The sequence below is a fragment of the Erpetoichthys calabaricus genome, chromosome 4, assembly GCF_900747795.2.
Source record: "Erpetoichthys calabaricus chromosome 4, fErpCal1.3, whole genome shotgun sequence".
Classification (NCBI taxonomy): Eukaryota; Metazoa; Chordata; class Cladistia; order Polypteriformes; family Polypteridae; genus Erpetoichthys; species Erpetoichthys calabaricus.
In genome coordinates, this window is record NC_041397.2 from 304,577,931 (window position 1) to 304,589,736 (window position 11,806).

The 11,806-nt window shown below is 37.2% G+C and overlaps 1 protein-coding gene across 1 annotated transcript; it reads right to left on the reverse strand.

Moving 5' to 3' along the window:
• Positions 1-2,711: 2,711 nt before the first annotated feature.
• Positions 2,712-10,121, reverse strand: LOC127527677 (olfactory receptor 7A10-like). The gene is made up of 2 exons (XM_051927249.1): positions 9,891-10,121; positions 2,712-3,971 (listed from the first exon to the last, which is right to left on the reverse strand). Exon 2 carries the CDS (start codon positions 3,965-3,967, stop codon positions 2,996-2,998), a length of 972 nt encoding a protein of 323 aa, XP_051783209.1. The 5' UTR covers positions 3,968-3,971; positions 9,891-10,121; the 3' UTR covers positions 2,712-2,995.
• Positions 10,122-11,806: the final 1,685 nt, after the last annotated feature.

Genomic DNA, 11,806 nt, shown 5'->3' on the forward strand with positions numbered 1-11,806 from the left:
CTTTCTCTGATCCTGACGTATGGGGATTGAGCAGGGGGGCTGTTCGCACACCTAGACGATACGGACGCTCGTCTAAAAATGCTGAAAGATTATCTTCATGTTGGTATCTTTTGTGCAGCTGCTTCCTGAAACGACATGCTGCACAGTGCCTTGCATACTTAAAAGCTCGAAGGGCACGTATTGATTTTTGACTGAAAAACAAACTCTGTCTCTCTCTCTCCCTGCTCCTGACGGAGGGGGTGTGAGCTGCCGCCTTCAACAGCTTTGTGCCGCGGTGTTTCGCATACTTAAAAGCAAACAGCCCTATTGATTTGTTTGCTAGAGATTGTTTTCTCTATCTATGTGACATTCGGTGCTCCTGACACGCACTCCTTTGAAGAGGAAGATATGTTTGCATTCTTTTAATTGTGAGACAGAACTGTCATCTCTGTTTTGTCATGGAGCACAGTTTAAACTTTTGAAAAAGAGACAAATGTTTGTTTGCAGTGTTTGAATAACGTTCCTGTCTCTCTACAACCTCCTGTGTTTCTGCACAAATCTGTGACCCAAGCATGACAATCTAAAAATAACCATATAAATATATGGTTTCTACTTCGCGGATTTTCTTATTTCGCGGGTGGCTCTGGAACGCAACCCCCACGATGGAGGAGGGATTACTGTAAACACTTTCACAAAAGATACACGTATAATAAAACAAGTGCACTTTTATTCAAAAATACAACTGAAGAAAAAGAAATCGTGTTAGGGTACAACAGTGACACAACCACTTGGGTAGTACAGTGGTAAGAACTGCTGACTCAAGATTAAGAATCAAGAGGTCGTGGGTTCGATTCTGGCTTCTTTCCAGAATTACCGTTCTGAGTAGTGAGCTGCTCTTAGTGTTATTATTATACAATAAAAACATACATTTGATTTGAGTCTGTAAATTTATGGTCCTTGTAAAGGTTAGGGTTTTTTTTTATTCAGTTTTATTCTTTCAGTGACATTAACGCTCCCCCCGATCTGACACTGTTAGTTTTCAAATAAAGACGTGCTATAACAGAGTTGAACTCAGATGAGAATGAGGGTGCTACATCGGAGAAAGAAAACAGAAGCCCTCCACCAGGGCTGCACCAGGTGTAAAGGCAAAAGATGGCACTGTTTGGATGCTGCCAGAGGTCGGCTATCATCCTGCCAGTCAATGTGCCACATGCGTGACCTTCAAAGAAAAAGCAGCGCTTACGTAGTTCGCCACGGTATCGTGCAAAGTTCTGTTTGTGATTATGTTTTGTGATGGTCTTTATATGAAAAACATTTATATGCTACTTATATAAAAGCCAGATCAAATGCTATTTATGTGTTTACCTTGATTTATTTACTTCTCTTCCTACAGCATAAAGTCACAAGTAGACTGCAGCGCTTCCTGTGTTTGATCGACACGGGCATGCTGACACAGTACATGTGCAATGCCACTCCGTATTCAGGAAACGATCAGTTACAAAAAGTGAGATGACAGCTTCCACCTGCAGCTATAGACATGTCAGTACGCGAGCGACTCTCCACACTAGTGTTTAGATCTGATGGTGTGACAGTGCCATGCTGACACTTCAGTACACGAGAAATGGTATGAGAATGCAGTCAGACTTCTATTTTTGGACACATACACCGTCAGATCTAAACACTAGCGTGGAGAGTCGCTCACGTACTGACATGTCTATAGCTGCAAGTGGAAACTGCCGTCACACTTTTCGTAACAGATCTTTTCCTGAAGTCTATCCTGGATTCTAGTGCTAAAAAAGATTCAATTATTGCCCTAATCTCCTTCACCTAGTTACCTACCAATCCCCCACCTTGTCCATGGTAGCACTTCTATCCATATTAAATGTACATCATTCTCAATCACGAACGATAAAAAAATCTTACAAAAAAAATAGCACTTTTACCATTAGTTGACATGAAATGTTAGGAAGACACATTAATTCCAATAAACTAAAGCCAACAATGAACTCTTCCCTCTCGTGACTGCATTCTAGGGTTCCAGTCAGTCTGAGTCTTTGCCTGGCCTGCATGCAGCATTTTAAAACACGAGTGGATCCCCGATTATCAAACGAGTGTGAGACACTCATCTGTCACCCACTATGGAAACCAGGATCCCCAGAAACCACACCATGGTAGTCAAAAAGCCCTTTCTCATTGTAATGACTGTAACTTTAGACTGCACTGCTGTCGCGTCACACAACTTCCAAGTATTTAAGCGTAAGTATTTAGATCAAAAAGTATTTAGGATTCTAAAAAGCACAAATTCAAACAGGGCTATGCAAGTTCTTGACTGGTATTTTATATATTTACTAAATACATAGTAAAACAATTATATATGCATGCTGACTAAAGAGAAAAATAAGTATGCTAGAAACATTGTCGTCCCTCAATTAGAACAATATATCAATTTAATTTTTATGATTACAAAGTTAACTCAAGGTGTAATCAGTAACACATTTTTTACAGTCAATAGTAGCCCAGAAAACAAATAATGTTACTTTTTTCTAATTTGATTTTTCCTTCTTTTTAACTTCAGCATTTAGGAATGTATTTTGAATAAATGTACAGGGTGACAAGACACTTCTGCATTGTTTCCTTGTTGTGATCGACATTTACTCTAAACTTTATGAATTTTAAAGTTGATGTTTGGTGTAAAGATTTGAATTTCAGCCGTTGACTGATGGAAACACGTATTAGATGAAGATAATAGTTGCATTTTCCACAGCAACAGCTACAAGTGACAGCTAAGGCTTTAAAATAAGTGTCTTTAAATAATTTTATATTATTTGTAAAATGTTTTAACAAATTGATTGCTGATATGTCTCATGACCTTTGAGCAAAAACTGGCTTCTTTTATTTATTTTTTTCCTGCTGACACAGCCTCTGACTCATCATGACCTCATATCTGGACTGCTCTGATTAAATGTTAATTAAATATAAATCACAATTTTCAACAGTTGATAATCTTTATTGCACATTACTTTCTGGTTCCAATTTGTGCTGCATTTCTTTTTCTTGTAAAAAACTTGTAAATGCTTTTTTTAATTTCCTGGTTCCTGAAACTATAAATTAATGGATTAAAAACAGGAGGAGAGATGTTGCCCATAATGACCATTGCATTATAAGCTTCAGTAGACCATTTTACACCAGCTGCTGGCAGCATATAACTTAAAAAAATAGGGCCATAGGCAAGTCCAACCACCAAAAGTTGTGTCGAACAGGTGCTGTAAAGTTTGCGCTTGCCTTCGGCTGAAGAGATCTTAAGTGCTGAGTAAGCAATGTTACTATAAGAAAACAGGATCATAACCACTGGTCCACCGCCAAAGATGACAGTAATGATGGACAAAATAAATAAGTATTTTGGGTCATTAGTACAGGCAACGTGAACCATAGTAGAATAATCACAGAAACAAAATGGCAAAACAGTGGTCTTACAGAAAGGAAGTTCTTTAGCAGAAATTATAAATGGTGTTATGGCAATAAATCCAAAAACATTACAAAGCAAAAGGAAAGCCGAAACAGTTTTATTTGTAACAATGGAGTGGTATCTCAGGGGATGGAGAACAGCTACATAGCGGTCATATGCCATTATACCTAAAATAAGAGATATTAATGCCTCTATGTATATAACAATGGCCATCTGCAACAAACATACATTTTGTGACACAACTGAGTAATTAAACAGAAGGATAGAAAGCATACTGCCAATGACATAACTGCTAATAGCCAAGTCAAGTGTCGCTAAGGTACCTATATAGACAAACATTGGTTCATGCAGCTGATGGTCTGCTAATATGACCGCAATTACAAGGAGGTTTCCAAAAAATGTTATTATATACATTATAATAAGTAATGCAGATGCAAGGCGCTTCTTCTCAGAGTCCGTAATGCAGTCCAACACAAAGTTAAGCTCTGGAATGACAGTTTTATTCATCTTCATAGTTGGCATATAACTGAAAGAAAGGAAAAACACTATTAGGGTTACATATATGTAGGAAATTTTGATTGGTTAGGGGATCATTAAATGTTCATGTTGTGAAATCAAGACATACAGTACTTGGGTAAAAGGTAGGGTACACTCAGCACATGATCATATTGAAAGAATCAGCGCTTGAAGACTCCAAAATGTGCTGTGATATCCATTAGCCGACATCAGAACTGCTACTCTGAGCTATTCTGGGGGCATTCTCTGGGAATCAAATTAGATTACATAAGAAATGTAATGAGTCAATGATTGGTATAATTATAATTTTCATTGCTGTTTTTCTGAGTGTGAGAAACTTCTCTGAGAAATTTAAAATACTAATTTTTTTTTCAGCTTTCTTGTTAAGCTTTCAATATCTTCCTGGCCAAAAAAATAAAAAAGAACACTCTTTTCACATGTCATGGTTTAGAAAGACATATAACCCAATGAATAAGGATAAGAATATACCACATATTATGTAAAACTTTAACCAATGTGAACTGTTAAATATTCTGCAAAATATTACCACTATATACCTGTTTTTTGACATTACTTTATTAAATCACCATGATGTTTAATTTTATTGTCACTTGTACATAGAATGATTAAATTCCTACCATCATGTTTCTAGCAGACTCATGACAACAGTAAAATACAAACCACAAACAGTGAATAAACCATAAATTAAATACAGGTAATCGTCGACTTACATCCTACACGTCTTATGACCATTTGAAAATGCCCGTTTTCACCACGCCAGCTCTCTAGCACTTGTATTCTAAAGGGTTACAGTTCAGACTGTTTACGTTATTTGAACAAGTTTAGCATTCCACTCCTTCTTATCTTGCTCAATACAATTTAGAAAGATATTATATTGTAACCTTATTTACAGAAAGTGTATAGTGTAACCTTAATTTTTGTTAGGGCGGAGTGGTGGCTCCAAGGCTAGGGATCTGCACTGGCAATCGGAGGTTTGCCGGTTAGAATTCTGTAAATGCCAAATGTGACTCTGCTTTATTGGACCCTTGAGCAAGGCCATTAACCTGCAATTGCTCTGTCCTGAGTATGACGTTACTCTGCATCCAGCCCTGCAAGTAGGCCCTCCAACCTGCAGGGAAAAAACTTGGACTAGTGTGGTGCTGAGGTGTCACCCGTTGTATGGCTGCACTTGGGTTGTAATCTGGGATCCTGAGTTGATTTGTCATGTGATGGGTGCGGAAATGCGCTGTGTCAGCGCCCGCTCGTAACCTCCCTCTATTCCATGGCACTAAAGCATGCTATCACTCTCATTAAGGCAAAAGCACATTTACCTTGGGTGGTGACATTGACGATCCATGGCCAAACACGTGCAGTCAGTTAAGCAATTTCTATTTTTTACAAATGTTAAAACCAATTGTAGTATGAGCAGTATTTGATTTAAAAAAATATCTACAGTACTATAATAAGAAAAATATCTTCACAATGTCTAAAGAAAGTTAATAAAAAAGTTGTAAAAATAAGAAAATGGTTGAATAATAATTTATTACATTTATATAGCTCTTTTCTCACTACTCAAAGAGCTCTGTGAACTACACACAGGGAGGACACAAACCCATGATCTCCTTATTATGATGCAGCAGCACTACTACTGCACCACCTAACCATTTGAATATATTGATCCAGTAAGTCTTACGACCGGTCATAAGTGACGACTATCTGTACTGAAAACTTTTTATTCAACATAAGTCTAAGTTTTAACAATTGGCATTTTCATATTGATAGTCTTTAATTTTGTTTTATAAACTGTAATAAGGCATGGTTTCTACAAGGCAGAAACACAAAAATTCACTGAATCGGTCAATAGCATGGGAGAAGGGTGTAGTTATGGACTATGCTACTAGGTATGTTTCACTTGTCTACATTCTTGTTAATCCGTCTCCTGAGTGGCACTGTGTTGAGCTGACCAATATATATATTTCTTTAATAAAGAGTTTGTTCCCTGTGAACAGACTGTCATTCAGCAACATTACAGTGAACTGCTGAGGTGTCTGTGAGAATGTATGCAGGAAAAAAAAAGTCTGGAGCTGTTGCCTACGCAAAAAGTTTTACACCATGACAGAGCATCTGAACTCATCGCATTATCAGTGAAGAGTTTTTGACCAGAACATCATGGTTGTTGCTTGCTTTACGCTTCCTGTATATTCTCCCTGTGACTTTTTTTGGTTTCCAAAATTAATACTGAAACTGAAGAGAACACAATTTGCTGCCATGTTAGAATTCTAGAAGAAAATCGCAGAAAGCTCTAAACATAGCAACAAAAGATGAGTACAGGAAGTGTTTCCAGAAATGGGAAAGTCACTGGTGACTAGAGAGGAATACTGTAGCTGTTATTTGTATATTTGTTTTTTTTTTTCAGCAGTTCTGTGAATTTTTGGGTCCGCTTATGTATATTTGCTGTTTATATTGGATTAGAAATAAGTACATTAGAGGGTTAGCTCAAGTTGGATGGGTTGGTAGACAAAGTCAGAGAGGTGAGATTTTGTTGGTTTGGACATGTGCAGAGGAGAGATGCTGAGTATATTGGGATAAGGGTTCTAAGGATAGAGCTACCAGGGAAGAGGAAAAGAGGAAGGCCTAAGAGAAGGTTTATGGATGTGGTGAGAGAGGAGATGCAGGTGATGGGTATAACAGAACAAGATGCAGAGGAAAGAAAGATATGGAAGAAGATGATCCGCTGTGGCAACCACTAATGGGAGCAGCCTAAAGAAGAAGAAGAAGGTGCAGTGAGAGTAACAACACTAAAGTAGTTATGGTATTTGGAATAGTTTGGCAATTCCATGGACCATTATATACTTACAGGTTAATTACAATCAGATGTCTTAAACTAATAAACAATATGCGGTTAATTTCAGTGTATTTTTCATCATTTAAATTAATTTAATTAATAAAGAGTTTTCAGTCGTTGTTTTTATCAAATATACAGGGTACTTTAGCAGAACTAACACCTTTAGGTGCTGTTAGTTATTGGAGCTCTCTCTGTATTTGTTGGTTGAAAGGCCATTTTGCAGGTTCATCAGATTGGCCAGCTGCACTTGTAAAGTGTGCATTGGTGCTGACATTTTTAGAGGCTCATGGCTTTCCTGGTGCCGACCACCTTTAGTCATACCTTACGATACACGAGAGGAACAATGACCCTATTTCTTACCACAAGTCACAGAGGTAACTGTTTATTAGCTATTGGCTTACTCTTGTTAATTTTGAGGAAACAAAAAGTTAGAAAAATTAAATACTTAAAAAAAAAACTGAAAAAAAAACCAGAACAGTTGAAACTTGAAACTTGCAATCATTTCTTACAACTCTGTTTTTGAAAAATGTCTTTCAGGTTTTGGTAGATTATTATCCCTAATGAGCTCAGCTGGCCCAATGCACTGAATGAGATTAAACAGCAAAGCGAATAGGTAATTTTTTTCAGAATTTAAACATTCGCTAGTAGACACTCATGTTATGCACATTTAATAAAGGTTGTATTTGAAAGTTGTGAACTATAACTCACAAAAACATATTTTTAATTCAGATGCCATATTTAACATAACGTATTCTGTGATGATTAATTGGTTTTTGAAAACAGGGAGCTACCACAGATATGCAATGGACTGCTATGTGCTACGCTGTGAGGGAATAAGAACTCAGAAGGACAAGAGCTGTTTTTCATTTTGAGAACACTTTTTATTTCAGCACATTTTATTAGACTTTTTTCTCCACCATCATCACACTCACAATATGTATGAGGCAAGTTATTGTCTACAGATTAAAGAATCTCACAATATCAAAAAATGTAGCTGATTTTTGCTGTCAATTGTTTTTTTTCATGTTGTATTTTAGGTAGTGTTGTTTGGTGAAATTAACAAAAAGTTGTGGAATATGGTGTTTTCTCCAGAGTCCTTGTTTGCAGAATATTTTCCTGGAAATTCGCAATGTGGCCAGCTTAAGGAAATATTTTGATCCAAGCGCCCCATGATGCTTGGTGAGGTCACTGCGACCTCAGAGAGTTGTAGCAAACATATGCATCACTTTTCATGTTGTTGATTGTTCTTTAATGTACATAATATAAAAATATAATCATTGTCTTGCGGATTACTCCTCAAATATCCATCCCCATATCTTAGTATACGAGAAAGTCTAGGGGAGACCACTCTCAATTTTCCAAACAGATCCATTTTATATAAAAGCACCAACTTTATTTTAAGGAAGATTATATACTCTCAACTAGGGATGTCAAAAGTATTGAAATATTGAGAAGTATCGATTTTAACATTTTAAAATTACTTCCACACCCATGTCTTTTTTGTTATCGATTTTACAGCCTGCACTTCCAACCTCCTCCTCCACAACTTCCTAAACGTTCTGGCTTTTGACAACTGAGCCTTGTAGTTTATCAATAGACGTGGATGAAGTTATAGCCCTGTTTCCACAAACTAACAGGTGTTAATAAGATGGCAACTTTAGTGGCATCGGAGCATTCACCAGCAGACTTTCTAGACACCATTCCAGCTGCCTTGCTAGTCAAGTAATACTTCCACATACATGCAAGCCTGAATGTAAGATTTGCTACTGCACAATACCAACTAAAGGGGCTAAAACAACAAATTCTGTCAAACATTCGAAGGACTGACACACAAGCCATTAGAAAGTATTTTGAGAGGTATATTATTTCTATTTATTAAACATTATTATTAATTAAATATAATAAGTATAAACCTATAAACTGTTGCATTTGAAATAAGACTGTGATGTTGATTTATTTATTTATTTTTTAATGTACAGGTTAAAACGTTTTGCAGTCATAATACTGGCAACAAATCATTCAGCAAAAGTGTGTCAAGAAACGTTACTGGAGCCTCTTTATACCAAAAAGAGCCCACCTGTATAAAACCTCAATGGGACTGCCAAGATCAGACGTTTTCTATTTTTTAGTCATTCCGATGTGTGTTCAGACCATAGTGGGTGTATATGTATATTTCTATTTGTCTATCTGCCTGTCTGTCTCTTTATCTATCTATTGAAAGAGCACATATAAAAAGTCACATTTCTCTCCTGGAAAAAATAACGCCTCTATCTATCTATCTGTCTGTTATATAGTGCCTTTATCTATTTATCTGTCTTAAAAAACTATTAGCTTCTTTTAATTGTTTACTGAACTTTACTATTACCTTTTACAAAAGATTGCATTACTTGAAGTATTTGAATTTAATGACTACAATTTCTACTGTTTGTTTTCATCAATGTAAAGATTTTAGTGCATGCAGAAATGCAATTTATTTAAATGCATTTTTATTGAGTTACATTATATACCGTATTGGGTATAAAAAATGTTATAGAATTTCAGCTATTTTCTTATTTTTGTATTAAAGTTTGAAATTTTGGTATTGACAACCCTACTCTCAACCAATCTGATATTTGCTAATTTCATTTTTCTTTAATCAATCATCACAATTGTTTAAGCTGATTTCAACAGTGTTTGTCCTGCTTAAAATAAGTTTAAAACGTTACTTTTATCAAATGAATTCCACATATTTTTATTTACAATGTTTCCATAATTTTACTTTGTGAGACATATTTTTACGGTGTGAAATGTATACATTAAAACTGATGAAATCCTCCCTATTGTATGTCTTATTTTTTTCATTCAGCACACCTTTTTCCGCATTTCTGTATTAAATGTCATTATTCTGTGACAGTCGTAATGAACCACAATTTGAAGTAACATTAATACCTTCTTTCAACTTTTTGCTCACATTTAAATCAACTGTGCAGAGAAAAAAACATTCATATATTTACAAAGGTAAAAAATCATGAGTAGCTTTTACTTCAAAAACAATTACAAAAGTCTTTTAATAAACTCAAGTCACATTACCTTTTTTAAAATTACCTTATTTTCCAAGATTGTAGTTGATTATTTTATGGCATAATTCTGTCCTATTTTGACAAATGGCCATCTCTTCTTACATTTTAAAATAATGTTGAAAATCCATAGATCAGCTTTGTGCTTTTCTTTAATGTGCACCGTCAGAATTTTTCTTTTGGCTTCATTGGAATAATCTCCAAGCTACTGGAAAAAGCTTACAAGTATAACAGACAGGGAGAATCTTGAATTACAAAAATAAAATCTTTAATAATTTTTAAAACTCTGTGTGACTGTAATTTATTTATCTAACAAGATTTCAAAGTGTCCTGCAGTCGTGTTCCTTTGACTCCTTATTTTTATATCAGCTTCACCTCTGGGTTTTCTTATGAATATCAACAACTGTGATTTGGGAATTTTCTAAATCCTATTGTGCTTTGTGTATACTCTGTGCACCTTTGACGTTTTATTTATTTATTTGTATACTCAATTTACAGTTGCCTTCAATTATGATTAATTCCGTGACTCTTATCCAACTCACCTTTATTCTTAGAAATGTGTTTGGATATTATTGTAAATATGGAATGGCAAACAATATACACAAAATGGAGACTCTGGAGTGTGAGTTTCATGTAATGCTTATTTAAGATGAGACCCTGATTGACTCATCTGACCTCCTGTTATTCTGTTGATTTATCGGTCACTTTGCACTAAAGAGGGTTCAAAAATGAATCAGGGTCATTTAAGATAGATAGATAGCAGTCTGTCGCTGAAGCTGCTCCTCTGTCTGGAGATGACACTGTTCAGTGGATGCAGTGGATTCTCCATGATTGACAGGAGCCTGCTCAGTGCCCATCGCTCTGCCACGGACGTCAAACTGTCCAGCTCCGTGCCTACAATAGAGCCTGCCTTCCTCATCAGTTTGTCCAGGTGTGGCCTCAGGTGGTGAAGCAGTAGCCACTCCATGGTCTTCATCACATGTGACATCAGAGCGACAGGCCTGAAGGCATTCAGCTCAACCAGGGTGTGATACCTTTGGGACTTGGGTGATACAAGATGTTTTGCAAAGCCTCGGGACTCTCACCTGTTCCAGGCTCAGGTTGAAGATGCGCTGTAGAGGACTCCCCAGCTCCAACGCACAGGCCTTCTGAAGTTGTGGCGATACTCCATCTGGACCCACTGCTTTGCTGGCACGAAGCCTCATCAGCTCTCCGCTTACCTGGGCTGCTGTAATTGTGGGTGGGGGGAAACTCTCTCCTATGCTGGTATCAGCAGAAGGATGAGTGGAGGGTGCAGTACTCTGAGGTGAGAGTAAGAGTGGGTTAGGGTGGTCAAACCTGCTAAAAAAGTTGTTCATCAGGAGGCACCCCGCTTCGAGCTGCAGCCAGTGATGATCTTCATCCCACCCCACATTTCCTTCATGCTGTTATTCTGCAACTTTTGCTCCAGTTTTCTCCTGTACTGCTCCTTCACCACCCAGAGCTGGACTCGGAGTTCCTTCTGCACGCGCTTGAGCACATGCTGATCACCACCTTTAATTGCCCTTTTCTTCTGGTTCAAAAGGCCCTTGATGTCACTTGTAATCCATGACTTGTTGTTAGCATAGCAACGTACTGTTCTTACTGGAACTACAATGTCCTTACAGAAGTTGATGTAGTCTAGTGCAGTCAACAACCTCCTCAATGTTCTCACTATGTGACCTCTGCAGGATATCCCAGTCCGTAGTTCCAAAGCAGTCTCTCAGAGCCTGCTCTGCCTCGGGACCACTTCCTGAATGTGCATGTGGTTGTAGGTAGGACCCTCACTCTTGGTTTGTAGTGAGCCTGAAGCAGAACCAGGTTATCATCTGCTTTCCCAAATGCAGGCAGCGGGGTGATGCTGTATGTGTTACAATCCACATACTGGGAGAAAGCAGGTACTGTTTTGTCCAGTGTCACATGGTT

Bases quoted from the DNA above. Each gene is read 5' to 3' on its own strand.
- LOC127527677 (XM_051927249.1), bottom strand. From the start codon at position 3,967: ATGCCAACTATGAAGATGAATAAAACTGTCATTCCAGAGCTTAACTTT.